The sequence below is a fragment of the Lutra lutra genome, chromosome 4, assembly GCF_902655055.1.
Source record: "Lutra lutra chromosome 4, mLutLut1.2, whole genome shotgun sequence".
Taxonomy (NCBI): Eukaryota; Metazoa; Chordata; class Mammalia; order Carnivora; family Mustelidae; genus Lutra; species Lutra lutra.
In genome coordinates, this window is record NC_062281.1 from 3,435,257 (window position 1) to 3,458,084 (window position 22,828).

Genomic DNA, 22,828 nt, shown 5'->3' on the forward strand with positions numbered 1-22,828 from the left:
AGGGTTATTATGAGAATTCGGTAAGATGATGTATGCAAAGTGCTTGGAACAGCGCTTGCTGCATTATTACACTCAGATTTGTTAGCTGTTACTGTCACTGCTGTCACCACCTCTACCTCCACCACCGCCACCTCCATCACTTCCCCTCTACCATTACCTCCACTGCCTTCACCCCCGTCATCACCATCACCAGCATCACCACCATCACCTCCCATTATCTCCACCATTACCTCCATCGCCTCCACCTTCACCACCACTACCTCCACTATCTCCACAGTTACCTCCACCACCACCACCATCACCACCATTGCCACTATCACCATCACCTCCATCACTACCTCCACTATCTCCACCATTACCTCCACCACCTCTACCACCACCACCACTGCCATCATCACCGTCACCATTGTTGCTACCACCAGCAACGTTGTCACCAGCACCACTGTCACCCTTATTGCTGCCACCATTGTCACCCCTGCTGCCATCGCCATTTGTTCACGTTGCAACAAATGGGAGGCTCTACTGTGTGAAGGCCCCACACTGTATGACTCAGCACATTTGGGGGGTTTCCATCTTGGGACTATTAAGAGTAGTGCTGCTCTTGAGTATTTTGGTGCGTGCTTTTGGGGGTGTCTGCAGATGTTTCTACTGCGCGTATCTCCAGGAGTGGAATGCTGGGTGGGGGGGCGGTGTACGTATACTCAGCTTTAGAGCAGAACACTTTCCCACAGGGGCTGCACTCGTACACTCCGTCATCGTGTGAGCTCCGGTTGCTTAGGTCTGCACTGATTCTTGGCCTTTGTAGTCATTCTGGTGGGGCGGGTGGGTGTCACGGTGTAACACTGGGGTTTTAGTTTGCATTTGTTTGATGACCAGGGAAGTTGAGTACCTTTCATATGGTTTTGGACACTCAGATCCTGTTTTATCCAAGTGCTTTGGTCCCTTTTTCCCACTGGGTGTTCTTCTCTGTCTCACTCTGTTGCCTCCCTGTGTCTCCCCATCACTCCTGACTCGTAAGATGTGTGTGTTCTGAGTATGAGCTCTTTGCTGGGAAGAAGTGTGAATGTGTCCTGCGCGGTTGCCTCTGTGGTCTCTTAGTGGTGCTTTGGGTGAGTGGAAGTTACTCATCGTAATACAGTTCACCTAATTAATCACTGTTTTCTTCTGTGGTCCTTGCCCTTTGTGTCTCATTTAAAGAAACTTTGTCTACTCTCGGCCTGTGGGAAGCTTTGGATCCTGCCTTAGGCTCATCCTGTCTTTCCCCTATTTTTGGGAGCGGGTACATAGGGATTAGGTAAGAAATGCCTCCCTGACACGAAATACCTTCATCTGGTATTTGGAATTTAATCCTTGTTTTGAGGGTGTGGTCGGTGTTGGAACCCGGGGATTCCGGGTGAATGACAGATAATCCCAGAGCCTGTAACGGGGAAGCATGTCCCATACCTTCCCTCACCGTCACCGCTTAGCAGCTGGAAACAGTCTTTTCGTTTTCTCAGATAAACCTGAGCGGTGATCGTGTGTCCACTGTTGGTTAGGAACTTGCTGCTCCTTTCTGAAGCAGGAATCCTCCTGTTTGTCCCTTTTGGAAGTCCTCGAACAACTTCCTGTGGGCCTGGACCCTGGTTGCAGGGGCCTGTGCGACTGGCCTCTGCCCCATGCTTTAGCCTCCCCTTTGCCCATCTCTCCCCTTCAGCTCCCAGCGCAGAGGTCATTCGGATCTCATTTCAGGTGCCTGGACATTAGGGCGCTGTCTTTTACACTTGAGGATAAACCGTCTTCTCTCTCTATAGCTCAGCTCGTGGACTTCCGTGGACTTCCGTGGACTTCCCTTTACCTGCTCATTCCCAGGGAACTTCTCTGCTGCCTTCCTGCTTAGTGGTCACCCTGAGAACCCTTCGTCCCCTGGCCTCCTCTGTCCCCTCCTCTGTTGTCTCAGAGGGCCTCCAGGTGCCCGATGTGTGGTGGTTGTCCCGGGAAGGCTCTCTGTCCCTGAGCAGCTGTGAGTCTCCCAGAGGCCAGCATGGTGGCCCTTGGCCCTTGCCGATGGTGGTAATGGGAAGGGGCTTTCTCAGTGATAGAACAGGCCTGTAAGAGTCTGCCCGGTTCTCCTGCTGAGTGAGTGGGGTGAAAACTTGATGCGTGGATATCACTTTGATATTTCTAATGAGTTGCCTGGGTCCTCTTAGATGCCCAGCTTTGGGCCCTGTGAGCTTCTGCCTCTGCTGCTCTGTTGGGACCCCCTCCTTCCTACAAAGACCTTGAGCTGTTCTGCGTTGGGTGAGTGCTGTCTGTCTCCAGTCTTGCTTTTGCCTTCCTGTCTGGGCTTCCCTGGGCTTTGGTGGTGGTGTGTTTTGAACCCTCATGGTACTTACTCTTTGTATCACCCGTCCCGTCCCTCTCTGGCCTTTTATTGGGAGAGTGTTGAGACACACAGAGGAGCTGGGGAGTTGCGCAGTGGACACCGTGTGCCACCGTCTCGGCTCTGTAATTAACATTTCCCTGCATTGGACTTATCCCCTCTCTGTCCAGCCTCCTCTCTGTTCACTGACCCGTTGTATTTGTTAGGGTAGTTCAGTGTCGGGTGCGGGTTTCAGTGCATTTTACCTGCTAAGACTTCTGGTGCACATCACTAATTAGAGTTCAAAGTTGGTTTGCTTTTTTTGGATAAAATATATTTGCAGTGAAATGTACAAATCTTAAATTATCATTTGATGAGTTTTGACAAGCACGTGTGTCCCCTGGCTCCCTTGCCAGCCAGTCCCTGCTTGTGGCCGGAAGGGCTGTATTTATCGGGTTGGCTTTCAGTCAGTGTGGACTGGTCGTGGTGTAGACCACTGGAACCGCTCGTGAGGACTGGGCAGAACACCAGGGTGAAGCCTTCCTCAGTGGGTACGTCGCACGCACTGTCAGCCACCTCCTCACCCCGGTTCCCAGACTGCCTTGTCCACATCTCACCGTCTGCCTTGCGGTGGCGCTTTCCTCGCAGATCTTCCCCTCTAGGCGGCTCTAGGGCGGATGGGCGGTGTTAGTACCCTCTCCGTGTGGGTAGGGGCAGCGAATGCCTCCGCAGTTAGACTTGTGTGAGGCCGCACAACAGGTTCTGGAGGACTGTGGGCCTCACACTCTCTGCTCTGGGACCTTTACCCCAATCACAAGATCGGGAGCCTCAAATGCACAGTGGTGAGCGTGGGAGGTCCACTTCCAAACAGCGCGTTTACAAGCGAGAAAGGAAAGCTGCCAGTCTTCAAAAGTTCTCACTGCAAGCTGCATACGTTTACATGTGGAATTAAGTTAGTAAAAACAATCTGCTTCCAGCATATACGAAGGGATTAACTCTGGTCACTTACCTTCTACAGTACCAAAAAGCTGTGGGCATTAATCAATGTTCTCCTATCTAGGGGAAGAGGGAACGATGTCTTAAAACGGGAACAGGTGCAGGAGTGAGGCGTTTGAGTGGGGTAAGGCAGCAGAGGCTTGGTGAGCTCTCCCCGTTTGTGGTGGGGAAAATGGGCGACATCTGTTTCCATGTGAACACAATCTTTATGAGCCCGATGAGTTTAGCTTCTTCTTCTTCTTCTTTTTTTAATAACACATAATGGAATATTTGCCTCAGGGGTACAGGTCTGTGAATCAGTCTTACACACTTCACAGCACGTACCATAGCACATACCTTCCCCAATGTCCATCACCGGCCACCCCGGCCCTCCCACCGCCCTCACCTCCAGCAGCCCTTGGTTTGTTTTATGAGATTTAGAGTCTCTTATGGTTTGTCTCCCTCCTGATACCATTTTGTTTCATTTTTTCCCTCCCTTGCCCCCATGACCTCCACCCTGCCTCTCGGGAGACCATATGATAATTGTCTTTCTCTGATTGACTTATTTCACTCAGCGTAATGCCCTCCAGTTCCATCCGTGTCATTGCAAATGGCAAGATTTCAGGTTTTTTGATGGCTGCATAGTGTTCCATTGTGTATATGGACCCGATCTCCTGTACCCATTCATCTGTGGGCGGGCATCTTACGCGTCTGCCCACGGGCGTCTCCCACATGGAACAAACGCCTCCTCTGGGCTCAGTCTTCCTTTCTTTGAGCTGCTGTTAGCTACTTTGCACCTCAGCAATAATGCTGGTCTCTACCTTATGGCGCTTACCACGCACCAGGTGGGTGGCGGGTGGCACTTGAGGTACTTGTCATGTAAGAGCTGGTCTGTTACTTTACTGTTGTGTCCCCGGTGCCTGGGAGTTCAGCACAGCTTGTCACATGGTAGGAGGTCAGGAAGGACTGCGTGCGCCCACTGTGCGGGACTGTCACGAGAGTGAAAGGTGAATGCAGGATGTGGGAAGCTCTTGGGACAATTCCGAGCAGGAGAGTATGTAGCTCATGCTTGCTATAAGGAGACAGACCACTCCGGACGTGTCCCATCTGCGGAGGCTGCGGGCTTCAGGCCTTGGCTGTGCAGGGGCTCCCTGCAGGCCTCATGCTCTCTTTTCTCCTGCTCCTAATGCCCCAGAAGCACCCAGAGTCTTGTCAGGGGCTCTTGTGAGTCTTGGAGAGGTCCTGACTCCCCTCGAATAAATACCCTTTTCTTCAGATAAAGAAACATTCCTGTTTTTTCTCTTCCTTCATCTTCCTTGCTTTCCTGTCTTGTTTTAATCCTACAAACTCATTTTAAAAATCCTTTTGTAAGTAAGATCAGTGATACTAATAGTGAAACAGACCTATGTGGGTCCTGACCTCAGGAGTCCAAAGTCTACGTTGGCCCTGATGGCGGGCGCGTGTCCCTGTGATCATAAGACCTGACGTGGACACAAGCATTTGGGATTCAGCCAGACAAGGGCTGTCAGCGTCGTGAAAATTTTAACTACAGCCCATCTGTGAGCAGGTGTTTACTTGTAGGTCGTTAAAGATGAAAACTTCTGCCTTCACTGAAATAAGCATAGGTTTCATCATGATGAAGCCCGAGTGAAGGGAATTGATTGTATCTGCTTTTAGCCATCTTCTAGGGTACGTGTGAGTGTGCAAACCCCAATATTCACATACTTATGTTCATAAAAATGCCCCTTAATATCTTCATTCTGCTACTGTAATTTTTTTGACAAAAGCAGTGACTCCACGTTGGTGTAACTAGAAGCTCGTGCGCGTCCGCACTGAGGTGGATTCTCTACTGCCTGCCTTTCCCACGCGTGTTGTGCGGCGTCTCCGTGGTTAGACGCAGGTCGGAACGGTTCTCCGACGTCGGAGGTCAGCGGGCAGCGGGGCCACTTCCTGGATCACGGTCGACGCCAAATGACCAGTTTCACTCAACTGTGTGAAGCTCAACTGCGGCATTAAAGGGATGACTGTTGTTCCTGAAACTCAACCCCGGGGACAGTGAGAGGCTGTGCCGGCCACATGGTTGATTCACGTTTATCTCTTCGTTCTTTGCGGCATATTGAGGCACAGTGTTGTCGTTTTTTTTTTTTTTTTTTTGAGTTCAAGCCCGAGAATTTCTTACATTGGCTTAGGAACGACTGGCCTAGTATCTTTGTTTCAGGTATATGGTGGAGCTTCGATATTTTTGCGCATCATGCGATGATCAGGGCAGGTCTGGTTACCACTTGTCACCATGCAGAGCTGGGACAGCGTTACCGGCTGTATCCCCAATGCTGTCCGTGACATCCCTGTGACGTATGTATTTTATCACTGGGAGTTTGCCCTCTCCGTGCCCTTGGTGTACTCGGCCCGTCCCCCGGCCCCCCCTGGCAGTTCTGTGTATTTGTGACGCATTTCTGCTGGGCTCTGTCCATTCGCCTCAGTTTTCACAGCCCACGTGCACGTGGGTTCGGGCGGTTTGAGTTCTGCTCGGGCTAATTTCACTGAGCACAGCTCCCTCTGGCTCCGCGCACTGGGCTGCGAACGGCGGACTCCGTTCTGCCGGCGGCCGCGCCGTCTCCCGCCGCGGGCGCTCAGCTGCCGTCCGGCCCCGCGCCTCGGCCGGGGACGCTCGGGCTGCCTCCGCGGCTTGGCTGCTGTGCTAATGCCGCCACGAACGCAGCCGGGCCTGCGTGTTTTTGAGTTAGTGTTTTCGTTTTCTTCCCATAAATACGCAGAAGTGGAATCGCTAGGTCCTACGGTCATTCTGTTTTTAATTTTTCGAGCACAGGATTTTGAAAAATGTCCCTGGATAGTCCGTGTTGCACCACGGTAACGAAAGGGGGAAACTGAAAGGTGCACTTTTAAGGCGTAAAAATGGGCAAAACCTGTCAGGGAAGCTACTCTGCTTTCAGTCCCGCTGCAGTGGCTCAGCAGCTTCTGGTCGCCGTGCGTGTCCCTGTGTCGTTACCCAGACTTAAACGCTGCGGTCACGTGCGCTGAGGGTGGGTGCTGCTCGGTGCGTGGGTTTCGCCGTTGTTCGCACGTGTCACTCTCAGGCCCCGGCGTGAGAGAAGGAGGCAGCGCGAGAACTGTTTCTAAGTGCTCACAGCGTGGGATTGTCGGCTTCTGGACGCAGGACTTGGAACCTGTTTACGGACCCCTCTGCTGTGGGTGGGGCATGGACTGGGGCAGGGTTCAAGTGTGTCTTGAGCTGTGCTGCCCTTGGCCTGTGTGTTTGGAACCAGCCCGGGGTCCTCTGGTTCCCGAGTCGTTTTCCTCCCCTTCCTTCCTGTTCTTGCTCCCTTGCTCTGTCGGAGCAGAGTGTCCCGCGCAGGCCCTCTTCAGCCAATGACAGGCTGACAGCCTTGGCTTCCAGCCCCTGCTCCGAGCAAGCCGTGTGACCACTTGAGGACAAGTGTTCCGGTGCCAGCTCTCCCCAGGACCCCGTCCCTCTCTCCGGTGGTCGTTCGGGAACAAGCAGGGAAGCCCCTGGCGCACCCAGCACGGTGCCTGGCGTGTGGCTGCTGCTGAGAAACCGCTCAGCTCCCTTCCCGTTACGTGGGGGAATGACCTGGGGCTTCTGCTCCCCGTTGTCCGCGTCTGTCTGCCAGGCCCCGGGAAGCCAGCGCGTCGGATTTGTTAAATCCCACTGCAGATAAGCAGACGCACGCCCCACGTGAGGAAGACTGGCCCCCCTGTTTCAGTTTCCCGGGCTGGCCTCTTGGCTTTCAGAAACTGTTGTAGCTTTCTCCTTGTTCTCAGATTTCCCTGGAATGGTGAGATTGAGCAGTACGGATGAACAAACGTGTTCTCGTGTGAAAACTCTAGCAACTTAGAGCGGGAAAGCAGACAGCAGAGTCCGCACGCGTCAGCCCCACTGCGATGCGGGGAATGAAGCCAGGAGGGTGAGGTGGGGAGACGTGGGTTGGGACGTGGGGCTTGGACACTGAGGGGTCATTGGCTCCTCTGCCCCTAATCTCAAAGGGGGACCCGTGAGCTGTGCAGTTCTCAGCCCCCAGGGTTCTGTGACAAGTTGGCTGAGGTGCCACCCAAAGTTACAGTCAGAGTTACCCTCCTCTCAGAGTTTTATTTTATTTTTTAAAGATTTTATTTATTTGACAGAGACACAGCGAGAGAGGGAACACAAGCAGGGGGAGTGGGAGAGGGAAAGGCAGGCTTCCCACCAGGCAGGGAGCCCGACATGGGGCTCAATCCCAGGACCCTGGCATCATGACCTGAGCCGAAGGCAGATGCTTAATGACTGAGCCACCAGGCGCCCCACGTAGCTTTCTTGTACTCAGTTTCTTAGCCCAGCATTTGGAGAAACTCCCGTCTGACTTGCCGCTTACCTTCTTTCTTTCCACCGCTGTGCTCCCTGAGCAGCAGGACAGCAGTGACCCCTGTCTTCACAGGTCTGGTGTGGGTGGATGCAGAGGGTAGCCCGTGTGCTGTGGGCCGCGAGGCAGCGGGAAGGTCTGCTCTCAGTTTTCTTCCTACCATTGATCCTCTGTGCTCGTTTGTTCCCTCCGCCTCCCAGTTGTCTGTCCGTTTGCTCAGGTCTTCAACAAGCCTTTTCTGAGCACGCCTATGTGGTGGCCATTGTGTGGGGCCCTGGGACACCCAGGAATCAGCTCCGAGTGCCTGTCCTCTGGGTGTGGGAGGGTGCTTCTGTGGTCTTTGTCGCCTGGCTCCCTTTGGCCACAGTTGGATGTAGTCACAGCTTTGCCAACTGTCAGGTATCCTGGGAGCCTCCCCTCCGTCATTCACATGCCAGTCCTCACACCACCTCCTGGAAGCTTTGCCGACCCCCAGACGGAGTCATGCCACTCCTCTCGTACGCTGCCCTGCTTACACTCTGTCACAGCAACACTCACTTCACTTGGCTTTGTGTCCCCCAACAAGCAGGCGTTCACATCACGTCGCTACACACGCATCCTGCCGGGCCCATGAATGACCCATGAATCCTGTCCTGAAGGGCTCGTGGTTCAATGTGGGCGTCAGGCACGTTCGCCGAGTGGGACCAAGTGTTGCGGGCACTTAGCACCTTTCTGCCGCAGCGAGGAACCACAGCGCGGGGACCGGCTGCTGTACTCCTAGGAAGACACTGGAAGTCGTGAGTGGCAGGAACTCCTCCAGCTCTGTGTCCCTGGTGGACGTGACTGCAGTGGCCTTCTCCAACAGCTCAGCCTGTGGCATGGTTGTGGATTCACACGGTTGTGGAGAAGTTTACAGGCCCCATTCATTGGAAGACCAAGTGGAGTGCCTTGTAGCCACTATTACAAGACCTGAAATGTTCAGCTCCCTGGGAGTGCCGGTGAGAAGTGAGCCAGCACGGTGGGGAGCGCAGAGGAAGTTAGGGCGTCTGGCCCTGCAGTTTAGGAACTTTTTTTTTTTTTTTTTTTAAAGATTTTATTTATTTGAGAGGTAGAGAGAGTGCATGAGCAGGGCTGGGGGAGGGACAGAGGCAGAGGGAGAAGCAGACTCCGTGCTGAGCAGGGAGCCTGACCCAGGCCTTGAACCCAGGATCCTGAGATCGTGACCTGAGCCGAAGGCAGAGGCTTAACCGACTAAGCCCCCTGGGCGCCCCAGTTTGGGAACTTTTGAACATCAAATTCCCAGTTGGTTGTTTGGGGCCAGCAGTGTTGCCCTGTGAGAGCACGTAGCTGCCAGCTGCTGCGATGTCCTCTTCTGTGGGGCCCGGGCTTCCCCAGGACGTCCAGACACCCAGAGTGCTGATGCAGCAGTGAAAACGAGGAAGAGGGGCGCCTGGGTGGCTCGCTGGGTCGAGCGTCTGATTCTTGATTTTGGCTCAGGTCGTGATCTCAGGGTCGTGGGATCGAGCCTTGCATTGGGCTCGCACTGTGCACGGAGCCGCTCACGATTCTGTCTCTCCCTCTGTCCCTGTCCCTGCTTGCCCCCCCCTCTTTCTCTCTCAAATAAAGATATCGAAGGTGCATTTCTGGAAATTGACCTGCGGCCGTGTCTCACGGGCTTGTTGTCGGGGCTAGACAGGGCAGCGTCTTGGGGTAGGTGGACTCCTGGCTCCACCCCCTCCCGGGTGCCCTTGGGCAGCTGGCCCGAGGGGACGATAGCAGGACGTGTTGCGAGCGTCACTTTGTGGGCTCAGGGACACATGCATGTACCTGCCTCGTGGACGTGCTCGTTCCCCGTCAGCCGCCCTGTGGGTGCTGTGTGTGGGATGGTGGAGAGCTCACACCAGGTGTGCGTTTCCTGCCCCACCCTCCTTCGGGGGTGCGTCTGTGGGTGCCCCCCGCAGCCCAGCTGAGAGCCCGGCTGATGGTGTCTTCCACGTCTCTCTTACACACCGCTGCCTCCGGACGCCTGTGACACAGCCAGCCTTCCGTGCTCTGCAGCCGGGACCGCGGGGAGCCCTGAGCACATCTCACAGCTCATTTGAGCACAGTTGATGTCTCAGCGGCAACACTTTTGAGAAATGGAAAGTCATCAAACAGCCGAGAAGAGTGCTGCAATTGGAGGTTTTAGTTTCCGTTCTGCCCCCCGCCCGGTGATGAAGTCCTGCCACACTGGCCTGCTGCTGGCCGCGAGCCTCCGTTCCTTCCTGCAGATCTGGGGCCTCAGCACCTGTGCGTCCCGCCTCCACCTCCTAGGCCAGCGAGCCCCGGCTTAGTTGGATGCCGCCCTGACTTGGGCAGGGCATTAAGGCAGTTTTGAACTTGTTCTGTATGTGATGGGATTATAGGCCTTTACGAAATTTTCAGATTGCGAAGAACATCGTCTGTCACCTGCTCTGAGCTTCTGGGGGCTTCTCCTCTGCCCCCCACCTTGTTCCTTCCTGGAATCAGAGATCTCACCCAGGCATGTGTCCTTTACAGGCAGGGAGCTCCTCCTCTTCTCCTTCCCCTTGTCCTCCTTCTCCTTCTCCTCCTCCTCCTTCTTCTGAAGATTTTATTCATTCATTTGAGAGAGAGCGAGTGAGAGAGAGAGAATGAGCAAGGGGAGGGGCAGAGGGGGAAGCAGACTCCCCGCTGAGCAGGGAGCCGCATGCGGGGCCCAATCCCAGGACTGTGGGATCATGACCTGAGCCGAAGGTGGCTGCATAAGCCGCTGAGCCCCCCGGGCGCCACAGGGAGCCCTTCCGATTTACCTCTTTCCCCCAGAGCGGAGCACGATGGGTGCCCTGGGGACGTTCAGGGGCTGTGTGGCGAGTGTTCCCGGGTGAATGGAAGGGGAAGGCCAGCAGCATGGCGCCCTGTCGTTTCCCCAGGCCGCCCTTGTGTGCCAGGCCGCTGTGCCGAGGCCAGCCTGCCTCAGTGTATGTTGGTGCCGACCCCAGGGTCGTCTCTACCTGCTGACGAGGCATCTTGGGACGACAGAGGAGGGCCGCCGGGGCAGTGCTGGGACTCAGATTCCCATTGGTCTGATCCCGAAGCTCACCATTTGACTGTTTTATTTCCCACCATCTCCTTTCAGAGTCCTCTCTCCATCGCCTTAGTGATGGGTCCGTTGCGAGCAGCCTGCACGCTGCTTGTGAAGCTGGTTCCTGTTCTGGGTGAGCAGTGAGAGGCAGAACATGGAGTGGAAAGGCCCTGGCCCTGACCTTGGCTCTTTTACCTCTAGCTGTTTGAGTAGGGGACGTTGTTGCAACTCTCTGAGCTTTAGTTGGCTCTTTCGTAAATGGCAGTAACAGAGCTGCAGTCTGAGGTTAGCAGACAGCACGTAGGAGATGATGGTGGCACTTGTTTTTATAAAGGGACTCCAGGGAGAGATGTGTCTTGTTCCCTGGACTCCCCCATCGCTGCCCACAGAGCCCAGCAGCACAGCGAGTGAAAAGCAGGGGCAGAGCTTCTCTCAGGAGCTCGGACCGGCTTCTCCTAAGCCCGGTCCGTTCTTCCTGGGCACCGTGTGGTTCACACGGAGCAGCAGCGCTGATGCTTCCAAGACGTTGATGGGCTGGGGATCGAGTCTGGGGGCTCAGGCACACCCGTGCCCCAGGCGATCGCTGTCCTTGCCATCAATCCACATTATCGCTGGGCCCTGACAGGCGGTCCTGGGAGAAGCAGCTGCCTTGGCTTAGAACCCGGCCTCGCTGTCCTGGGGGGCGGTCAGCATGCTCAGCCCCGTGTGTGCGCTTGCAGACCCCGGGTTCACGGGGCTTCTCCCCATGTTCCACCGGGGCATTGGGGGTCCCCGGAGGATTTAGACACAACACTGAGAGGTAAGCGTGTGTGTGTGTGTGTATATGTTTAGGGAAGTGTAATACACTACCTCATTGTAGAAAATTCAGAAAATGAAAGCAATTTGAAACGACTGTGATCCCTGTACTCGGAGGGGACCCACGTTAGCTGTAAGGTGGGCTATACCTATGTATTTTTCCATGTGAACATTTTTGTGCCACGAAATCCTAGTGTACATTCACTCTGGTAACCTGCTTTCCTCACGTCACTTTCCCCCCATCTGTTCTAAGTCTAAATCTGAAACATCTTGGAATACATTCGTCCGTTCCACGTCGAATGCTTCCTGAGCACCCCCCCACGTGCCCGGTGCCACTCCTTGTGCAGGAAGGATGCTGATGACCGCGGGCACTGCTGTGGACTTACTGAGTGCCAAGTGCAGGCCTGCAGCCTCCCTGCGACTTACCTGCTCCGTGCGCAGCTCCGTGGAGGGGAGCGAGGCTGGCCCAGCAGGATCAGCTGACACGGCGTGGGGGCCGGTCTAAGAGAGACCTTGTTCTGGTTGCTTTACTTTGGTTAGCTCGTTTCTTCTCCATGACAACCCATTTTATAGATGAGCACACTGAGGCACGTGCAAGTTCGGTGGCTTACCTAGGGATGGCCAGCTAGAGCCAGGAGTCGAACCCACGCAGTTTTCTCCTAAACTGGGCATTTGTAGCCGGGTTGGTCCCCTGCCCCTCCCGGGAGTGGTGAGCTTCAAGGGGTCTGGCCCCCGCCTTGCAGTCGGTGGAGGAATGAGCTATTCGATGCAGGCGGTGATGTTCTAACGGAGGTGGGCGCTTCAGAGCCCAGGGCAGCGCGTGGGATGGGAAGGGCATCCCAGCAAAGGAGCCTCAGGGTCGGGCTCTGAAGGATGAGTCAGAATTGGCCACGTAGGAAGGTGCTCCAGGAGACCTCGGCGGGGGAGCAGCATGTGTCGGGGGTTACCTGGGGCTCGGAGGGTGAGGCCAGACGGCTCCAGGCACTCCAGTCCTGTCTGGGCCCCGTCCTCTGGCTCAGGGAATGTACCCCAGAGCTCTCGCCTGGTTCCTGCCCATGCAGGGGAGACCTGTTTCTGAAACACAGACCTGCTGGGATCTGCCTCTGGGTCCTAGTCGGTGTGGGCGCTCCGGCCAGTCCTGCCGGAGAGGATGTCTAGGCTGTTTAAAGAAGTTAGCGTGCGCTTCAGGACCGGGGACCTCGGGGCCGGCCTTCTAGCAGGTAGGGCCCAAATGACGTTCTGTCCTGGTGTCCTATAGCCTGGCATCTCAAATCCCTTCCATTCTGCAATAATTTACTGGATTGGAAAATAGAGGCAAAGAATACAGTAATTGGGTTAGCGCATGTTTACAGAATGTTACTTACGGGTTTCTTGAGACGGTTTGGTCCTCTCAGTGGTTTGGAGCCAAGGCACTAGCTTCGGTTCTGTGTCAGCCCCAGAACGCAGGCGGCGGGTGGTGTCACTTTCGAGGCTGCCGTAAAGACCAGGGGTCAGGTCGGCTTGTGAAGCTGAGTCTGTGTTTCCCAGCAGACCTGGAGAGTCCGTGAAGACGAAGGCAGGAGCGGGAGGGCAGGGCCGGCGGGGGGCTGTGCACCCACACACGTGCACCTACGCATGGATGGGACAGGTCGGGGGTCACCTGCATAGGTTCCCCCCGACTTTTAAAGATTTTATTTATTGTGGTGCCTGGGTGGTTCAGTGGGTGAAGCCTCTGCCTTCGGCTCAGGTCATGATCCCAGGGTCCTGGGATCGAGCCCCGCATTGGGCTCCCTGCTCAGCAGGAAGCCTGCCTCCTCCTCTCTCTCTGCCTGTCTCTCTGCCTCCTTGTGATCTCTGTCTGTCAAATAATCTTTTAACAAAAAGATTTTATTTATTGATTTATTTTAGAGAGGGAGTGAGTGCGCATCTGCACATATGCAGATGGAGAGGGGGCAGAGGGAGGGGCACAAGCAGACTCCGTGCTGAGCGCAGAGCCTGAGGTGGGTCTCCATCCCATGACCCTGAGATCATGAACCTGAGCTGAAACCCAGAGTCCACACTTAACCAACTGAGCCCCCCAGTGCCCCTCCCTCTTTCTAACCTGCCTGACTTCTCCCTGCCTTCCCAGCTGCGTCCGAAAGGCAGTCTCTCTGGCGTGTCGCATCTGTGGCTGTGGGCAGGGCCCCCACTGTCCCGGTCTGTCGGGACTCACTGCCCCATGTGGTCGTCAGTCTACGTCCCAGGAGCCCGCGTGCCCTACAGTCATCATCCCTTTCCCGACTCCCCATCTTTCCCTGGGTCATTCTGATTTAGGTGGTAACCTGCCTGTATGGGGCCTCTGGACACCTTGTGTGCTAGCGGTGTCGGGGATGCTGTGGTATCACCGGTACTTCCCGAGCACCCGTCGTGGGCTGGGTCTTGTACTCGCGGCTGCGGGAGTGCGGTCGCATACCTCTGCCCTCTCGGTTTCCTGTGGGGATCATAGCCGCTACTCTGCTAGGCTGTGGCAGCAGTCGGGCCAGACACCTGCGTGTGCAGAGGGTCTGGCATATTCCGGGTGTGCTGTGAGCCCCTCGTGAGCAGGGGGGCATGATGTGGCTTCTGAGTACCTTGCGTGGACACCACCCCGTCTGCTCCTGCATGGAGCACTGCTCTCCGAGGGCCCCAGAGAAGCCCTGCGGCCTGGTGGGTGTGCGGCCGGTTCCGGAGGGACTGTGCCAGGACCAGCGCAGTGTGTGGACTGTGTTTGCAGCACGGCTCGGCACTGTGTTCTTCAGCGCGGGCGTGCTCATGTGCTCCGTCTCCCGCTGGCTTCTTCCGTGGTGACTTCTGGGTCCCAGGAGCAGGACTTCGTGTGTGCGTCTGCCTTGAGCTACCTCCGTGCGGGATGAGTGTAGTGGGTCCGGAACCGTCAGTGTGCTCTAGTTCTCGACGACGAGTGGCTTAATCTCTCGAAGCCTTGGCTGCCTTATTCCAACAGAGGACATGTAGCACCGAGAACTGGTCCATAGAAAAGGGAAGCCGGGCGGGGGTGGGTGGGCAGCAGCGAGGTGCTCCCGCCTCCGGCCCTGCTGGGTCTACGGGAGGAGGGGAAGTACAGAGCCTCGGAGCTGGGCCCTGAGTGGATGACCACTCCACTCAGGGTGATGGGCCTCAGTGGATGAGGGCCTTCTCGTGGACCGAGGGGCCTGGGTGAACGATCTCTTCGCACCTGGTCGGCGAGCAAAGGGCCTCACCTCAGCGTGTTGGGAAGGGCCCAGCACGTGACCCTGACCCCTGACAGCGATAATGCAATTTACTCATCACACATACAGCCCAGGGAGGAGAACACCACGTGCACCTAGGGCCAAGTAGGGGTTACACTCGGGAACAGAGGGAGGCCAGGGGCTGTGGGAGGCAGGCTGTGTAGTCGCAAGGGGGTGGGTGCCCCTGGTTCCTGCGGGAGGATGTCGTTTGCTTGTTTTGGTCAGTCTGTGGCTGGTGGGAACTGAAACTGCCAGTTTGAGGGTCAGCAGGGACTGGAGGGGTGAGGGAGATGGGGGACTCAGTCATGGGCACAGGGTGGGGGGGATGGGGACCCAGTCATGGGCGCAGGGTGGGGCCGGACCTGTGGTGAGGCCGGTGCAGGGCCCCCTGGTTCCACCAGATGCACTTGATGCATCTGCACTTGGTGCTGACACTTGGTGTCAGGCCTTGATTTCTGGCCCAAAGCCGGGCTCGTCTGGCAGGCGTGGGAGCTCGAAGGTGACACAGCGGCTTCCACACGGCACAAATGGGGTCCCCACCCCCGAGCTGCCTCCTTGCCGTCTCCCTCCCGTCCTGCAGTGCATGAGTGCCCTTAGCTTTCCAGCGCTTCACACACTCGGCTTCGCTTAATCTGTGCCACAGCCCTATGACTCAGGAGCTGTCACCCCCTTTCCACACGGAGACCCCTTGGCGTAAAGGAGTCATCACCCTCTGTCTGTCTAGTCAGTCAGAGACGAAAAGGCAGCAGACTCAGGGCTGACTCCACTGTGCGGATCTCTCCGAGACGGGGGTGGATTTGCGGGGCAGCTCGGAGCCCCCCTACAAGCTCTGCGGGTCCTGGGCGTGGCTCCCAGTCCCGCGGCTCTGGCTTTGAATCCTTTTCCTGAAGAGCGTCCTCTACTCTCTGTGCTTCTCCCACTCGACGTGGATCTGTTTCTCCTCAAGGGGACAACCGAGGCAGTCCTTGTGGGGAAATTCTTGTTACCTCTGAATCCGTTTATTCCGTTTATGTGAGCAAAGGGTGCGTTGATTTTTTGGTGAGAGGAAGCCCGCAGCAGGAGTGGGGACGAGCCGGCCCCAGGCTCGGTGGTCTGCCCCTCGCGCCTCGTTCACAGGCAGCAGCCACTGCCTTGTACCACCCACGAGTCTGGAATTTTCTTGGTACTTGGATTTCTCACCTTGTAAATGGTTTGCCTTTTCCTTTGCTTTGGGGATGTGTGAGGATTTCCCAGGGGGACTGGTAAGTCACATCCTGCCTCAGTCGCACCATCCTGACCACCACTGTCCTCGTCATTGTAGAAAAATTGTACGGCGACTTCTTGAGCTGGAGCCTGGAAGAAACCCTTGCCCAGTTTCCTCTGCAGCCGGGGAAGGTGGCCACCTTCGTGGTCAACATCAAGGTGAAGCTGGATTTCTCGTGCCAGGAGAATCTCCTCCAAGACCTCAGTGACGGTAAGCCCCCCGCCCCGCGCCCCCCAGCCTTAATCAGCAGGTCATGGCCCCTCCGTGCCTGTGGCTCGCTCCTCCTAACTTGCTTGCCATTCGTTAACTCGAGCTGCCTGAGCCTTCTCCCAGGCACTTAGTCCGCCCACTGAGTTCCTGTAGATCTGAAAGCAATAAAGGTACTTGCTAGCTAAATCATTTCTTAATTCACACTTTTTACCATCCTGTGCTCATGTGCCAGGAGGTCATCTTAAGTTGGTGGAATTACTGCATTTTTCTTCAGGTGTAACTGCTGTGATCTAATTGGCCGTGATGGTAAAGTTCTTCCGAGGCTGGTGGTTTCTGTAGGGAGGTGGCGTCTGGAGAAAACGGGCATTTATACTCCTTGTAGCATTAGGACTAGCCGATTAGGAGTAAGATCTACTGGATTAATTGTGTCAGATTGCGAGTGGACGTATGCGTTCGTACGTTCGGTCAGAGGCATCATGGGGTGTATTAGCTCAGGCGGCCGGAGCAAGATCCATGCCTGTGGTGCCTCCTGTTCTTGTGAGGACAGCAGCCCTGCTGGATTAGGGCCCCACCCGCATGACCTAACTTAACCTTTATCACCTCCTCACAGGTCCAGTCTCCAAATATAGGCGCGTTCGGGTTTCGGGCTTCAGCACGGGAATTTTGGGGGCCACAAGCATTCAGTTGAAGGCTGTGGTTTGAGATAGCAGATTCTGCCGTTAGAACTTACTGTGTAACTGTGGGCGAGTGACCTTGACTTCTCTTAGTCTCCTAGTTTATGAAATACTTGTGAACATCTCCAGGATGTCACAAGGACTTCTATGCCACCTGCAGCCTGGTACGGGGTCAACAGATGTTAGTTATGGTGTGTCCCCCATCCCTTATCTGTAGCATGACATGACATTTCACTGCCTCGTGCTATGAAGCAGGGACTGGCCTGGGCTCTTGGGCCCAGGATGCATAATGAGGAAGGGTCTGTCTCCAGCAGGACAGTGATGGTAGCAGCTGGTATTTCAGAGACTACGTAAATCAGCTCACTTAACCCTCACAGCAACCCTAGGAAGTAGGTGCTATTAATGTCTCCACCTTACAAATGAGGAATTAAGGCCTAAAGAGGTTGAGTAACTTTTCAGAGGTCACACAGCTAGGAAGTGGCAGAACTGGGTTATGCATCCAGGCAGCCTGACTCTAGAGTCCGTCCTTGCAACCTTCCTGTGGCCCAGAGGGTCAGCGGGGATAATAAGTCTGGGATTAGAGTGCTCCAAGACTCTGGGACATGACGAGATGCAGCTCCCTTTGCCTGGTGAGGTCCTATAGGGGCTCCCAGCATTCCTGTGCGACTGAACCAGTTCCTGGGCCTGAGCTAGAAAGCTTCCTGGATGAAGAAAAAGCACGGGCCCCTCAGGCCTTGGCCTGCAAGGAATCAGCTGGTACCAAGGCCCAGAGGCCTGGCAGTTATGAAGTGGGTGTTATCTCCAGGGACGAGATGTCTGTCTGTCTGTCTCTCTATGGGAATGGGCCTCTCTCTCCAGTCAGGGTCTTACATGTATGTGGATGCTCAGGGATGAGGCTGTCCCATTGAACTCAAGAGGCAAAGCTTAGTTACGGTTCCGTGTTCCCGTGACGGGGACGGTCGTCTTCCCTCTTGCGTCCCTGAGGTGTCTTCAGCCACGCGGGCCACCTGGTCCCTGGAGCGTGCCCAGTGGTCCTGGCTGAGGGCCTCTGTACCGGCTCTGCCCTCACCTCAATCTCTCTCCCCCACAGTCTGCACCCCCACCCCCGACTGTTCAGGTGGCCGCCCCGACCGCATCAGCCGGACCAGCACCCCGGCCCTCGTCGCTTCTGTGGCACCAGCATTACTAACTCTGCACTTGTTCCTCCAAGTGTCGCGTTGGTTTTTCCTGCCCATCTGCCTCCTTCCGCTAGAGGAGAAGTTGCAGGCAACCGGGACCCCACCTGTCCTCTTCAGCCTCCATTCACACCGTCCGGGGCGCCGCGGAGGAAGAGTTGGTGTGCACTGCGGGTCTGGAGGCCTGAGCGAGCCCCTCCTCCCCCTCCCGCCCTGGAGCACTGGCACCCTGGGTGTTAGGGCCTCAGCGTGGGAATTTGGGGAGGACACAGACATTCAGTCCATAACACTCGGCATGAAGTTTGCTCCCCTGTGCTTTCTCTAGTGTTTAACCGTAACGAGCTTCTTTGTATAATACTAATATTTGATTAACATTTTTTTTGTGTGTGTATTATTAACAAAGGCAGAAGAGCAAATTTACTGTTGGACACATAAGAAACTGTGAAAATGTCAGGTGGATTTAACATTATACCAGGGCTTAAAGAGTATTGGATTGGGTGGATTTTTTGCTGTTTATAAACTGCCCGATACCACCAGACTGCATTTTTCTGCAAGGAGACGGAGGGTTGCAGACAGAGGTTCTGACTTCTTTTTCCCAAGAGAGGAGTTTGGCAGAATAAATGGTGCTTGACACCTGCCGAGGGGGGGCTTGATTAGCTCTCGTCCCAGGGCCATGTCTGGGCAAGCAGACGTCCAGCCGAGCCACCTGGCTGTGGGGAATGTGGACGGGACACTGACGTGGCTGCCGCCAACGGTGGCTGCTCTCCCTGAGAGACACGACAGGAGGGCTCCAGGGACAAACCGTACCTGTCCGCCTTGCGGTGGCTCTGTGAGTTCATGTGTTTGTCGTGGTTGTGTGTTCTGCCTTTTGCTACAGAGCTCTGCCCTTCCAAGATGAAAGCAGAGTTGTAGTCCGGGACTTGTAGTCTGAGAGTACCTTCTTCTGTCCTGTAAAATAAAACCACATCAGAGGGGGCTAGGAGCACCATAGCTAAGTGTTTTGTAAACGCAAGGCTGGTCTGATTTCCCGTCAGTTAGCTACAGCACAAGTGTGATGCGGAACGTGGGGTCACTCGCTGGATGCCCTCTCTCCTGGCGATGCTTGTTTCCACGGCCAGCTGTAGAACTGGAGGCCCAGGGTCTTCATGTCCACAACCAGGGCGAGTCTCACAGAGGAGAGGAGGTGGGCACTGAGGCCCACAAGGACCTTCCAGAGTCTGGTGAGTGGATGATGCCGTGTCTGTGTAGTTTGGGCTAAGGATTCAAAAATTTAAGAAACAAAACAAACAAACAAAAAAGAAAACAGAAACTCCTCTAGACTCTCAAATACAGAGAACACACTGGTGGCCACCTGAGCGGGTGAGGTGGGCAGAGGGCACCAAGTGCGCTGATGTGGACGGGCACCGGGTGGCGGGTGGAGGTGTTGAGTCACCGTGTCGCATGGCAGAGCTGACGTTACACCATGTGCTGACTACGCTGGCCTAACGCCAGACAGGCCGTTGTGTGGGCGTGCCGGGAGACCGCCGTAACTGCAGTGCCGGTGGCCTCTGGGGCCCGGGAGGTGACCCGCGTGTGGCTCTCAGTGTGACACGGTCAGAAGCCTTCATCTGGCAAGCACTCACGGACCCGGTTTGCCTTCCCAGCATGGACTCAGATTACCGAAGTCGGATGCCACGTTAAGAATTTAGGACAGTCAGTATAGCCGTCTTGCAGACGGGACCCTGGGTTCTGGGTGGGCTGCAGGCATGTGGCAGGGAGGTAATGTGTATGGAGTGGTGTCAGGTGTCGCATATAAGCCCGGACCGGCCGCTTGACTTGGGTTCTTTCTGCTTAACCTTCCCAACCGCTCTGGAGAGTAGATGATGGGAGGATGGATGTAGATGAAAGGAGACCAGAGAGAGATCCAACAGTGAAATGCTGTGTGCAATCCTCATCCTATTCTGCGTTCAGTAAAAACACTCGAAGGAGATTTTTGGGACCTCAGCGTTCCTGGATGGAGCACGGGAGCAATGGCCCTAACTGGCCGCCACCCTGCACCGCTGAGGAAGCGAGGGGCGGGCTCCCACGCTCTTCGCGTCCCTGAGGGAGAAGTCCCGGGCTGAGGGCTGGCCGTTCCCCGTTGGGCGGTGCCGCAGGGCGGGAGGGCTGACGTGGGCCTCTTCTGCATGCCCAGCTGCGGAGTTTTTGGCTTCCGTGGTGTAGGTGCGGCCTCTTCTCCCCTGGACTCCCGGACCTCTGCAGAGGCCCTCTCGGTGGTGGGTGATTGTCTAAGTCAGCGTGCTGGGGGGAGATGGTAGAAAACTTACTCCTCCTTGATGACGATGCCACTGTCTGCCAGAGTAGTTGTAAACTCCTTTCAGTAATTCCTTTGATAGAGTTAATATTGGTATCTGGAAGCTATTACTGATGTGGAAAAGAGCGAGTCATTGATTTTGTGACAATCTGATTCTCGCATCCGGTCTTGAACTAGGCTTCTTGTGTGGAAGAAAAGAGGTAACAGTTGTAAGAGAAGAGGGATTGGGTAAAAACCTTATAGTCTGGGCCTTGAAAAAAAATCACAGCATGAAATTATGAGGTGTTGGGGCGCCTGGGCAGCTCAGTTGGCTGAGCAGCCAAATCTTGATTTCGCTTGGGGTCCCGAGTTCGAGCCCCGTGTTGGGCTCTGTGCTCAGCAGGGAGTCTGTCCCCTGCTTGCAGGCTCTCTGTCTCTCAAGAAAAAGTTAATTAATTAAAAAAATGAAATCATGGGGCGTCTTGGGTGACTCATTTCAGGTCATGATCCCGGGTTTTGGGATGGAGCCCCGTGTCGGGCTCCCTGCTCAGTGGGGAGCCTGCCTCTCCCTCCGCCTGCTCCTCCCCCGCCTGCGTTCTTTCTCTCTCTGTCAAATAAATAAATACACTCTTAAAAAAAAAGAGAAAAGCCTGGAACTGCCTGCCGTGAGGTCAGGGCAGGGTGAGCTTCAGGGGAGGGCGGACGCTGTGATGGGCGCGAGGCCAGCAGCAGGCCCCCGAGGCCTGAGCCGAGTGGTGGGTCCAGTGAATCTTCATCCAGCGATACACTTTGTGCGGCTTGGTCAGTGTTCTGTTTCACCCTGAAATGCTTTTAGGAGAACAAAAACATCAGACATGTTTTCATGATACTGCTTTTGCATGATTGCTTTTTCATCGGACCAGACTGAAAAATTGTTTTTATCCACGAAGTTTCTCATCAAGGCACCGGCTCGAAGGTCATGCCAGGCCGCTGCGTGTGCCTCTCCGGGTCGGGATCCCACTCACAGGCCCCGTCCGGTGTGGGTGCCCCTTCCGCCCTCCGCACTCGCCCGTCCTGGTTCTGTCTTTTGTCTGTGTTCCAGACTAGCGACATTCCTGGCTCTGGCTGTCCATCCTTGCCTGCTTCTTGAGATGATTGTAACCGCTCCCCACCCGCGATTCCAACTCTGTGCTGAGCCTGGAGTCTTTATTTCTGCTCGTGAAGTCCATAGCTCTGTTTTCAGCTGGCTTCCTGACATTGTCACCTGGCAGTCCCCACAGCAGCTCACGTGCACCCCATGGGGACCCCGATATGCCACAGCCCCCCTGCAGAACTGCTTCTCTCCCTTTCCTTCCTCGTGGACGAGAGTGGCCACTGAGCACTCGGAAGTGGACTGTTCTGTGACCGCTGAAGCTCCGTCTGCTCCCTACCGTGCCATCTGTGCTCTGCTAAACGTCCCTGTGTCCCCCCGCCTCTGCCCGGGGACCACTGCAAGAATGTACTGATCTCCCGCCACGGGCCTTGCCTTCTTGAGTTCATCCTGTTATGTCTTTGCTTTTTCTTGAAAACAAATGTGCTTCTGACTTTGGAGTGTGACGTCCTACATAATCTGGTCCCAGCCAGCCCCCTGCCCTCCCGGCCTCCTTCCTGCTGGGGCTCCCTGGCATTTCCTGCTCGGGCTGCTCTGAAATACTGTGTCGAGTGGCTGCCGTTTCCTCCACCTGCAGCGGCTGTCAGCCTTCGCCAGCTGGCCCAGCTTCGCTCACGTCCTCTTTGAAGGCCTCCGCTGGCCTGGCTTACTCTGGCACCTCCGAGTGCTGGTCATTTTCCCCCACACTGCTCCTGCCCCCGCACAGGGCCTGGCTCACCGGGGACGCCAGCAAATACTGAAGGAGGGATGTCAGACATGTTGCGAAGCCACGTGCAGTGTTCCTGACCCTGAGGTCAGGGAAGGGGGAGCCGTCGGGGTCGGGATGGTCAGACTCCTGGGTGCAGGGCCCTCGAATGGTGCCTCGTGGAAGAGGGAGCTCGACACCAGACAGGAGGGACGGAGGCGATGGGGTAGAGGACTGGGCGGAGAGAGAGGATCTGGGTAGGACGGTGGGGCAGGGGGGCTGTGGGAGGCCTGATACTCCAGAGAAGAACTGTGGGCTTTACTGGAAAGTCCTGGCGAGCCGCGGAGAGCTTTTCAGGAGGTTGATGTGATGGAGATTGTGGGGGATGCACCTGGCTGTGGCGGGTGACAGGGGTAACAGTTCAAGGGGGAGGCACGTAGGTCTCAAGCAGGAGAGAGCCTGGGTGGCTGGGGAGGAGGGCCTCGTGCAGGAAGGAGACTCCAACGGCCTGGGCCGGGGTCCTTTCCCCACTGGGCGGCCTTCCTGAAAGACGTCCTGTGTTTGCGGCCTGGAGAGTAGCAGCCGGCCGGGCAGTTTGGTAAGCTCTGTCAGGATTTATTCCGTTCGCTCTGGAAAAATCCGTATTTTCTTGCCTGAAATGCCTCATGCGT

The 22,828-nt window shown here is 55.7% G+C and overlaps 1 protein-coding gene across 12 annotated transcripts in view; it reads left to right on the top strand.

The window, feature by feature from the left end:
- TRAPPC9 (trafficking protein particle complex subunit 9) overlaps positions 1 to 22,828 on the top strand; it is a 532,249-nt gene that overhangs the window by 121,613 nt on the left and 387,808 nt on the right. For all 12 annotated transcript variants that reach the window (XM_047725278.1, XM_047725277.1, XM_047725280.1 and 9 more), the window contains one exon: positions 16,070 to 16,222. In XM_047725278.1, coding sequence (XP_047581234.1) covers positions 16,070 to 16,222 — 153 coding nt within the window. The remainder of the gene's footprint in view (positions 1 to 16,069; positions 16,223 to 22,828) is intronic.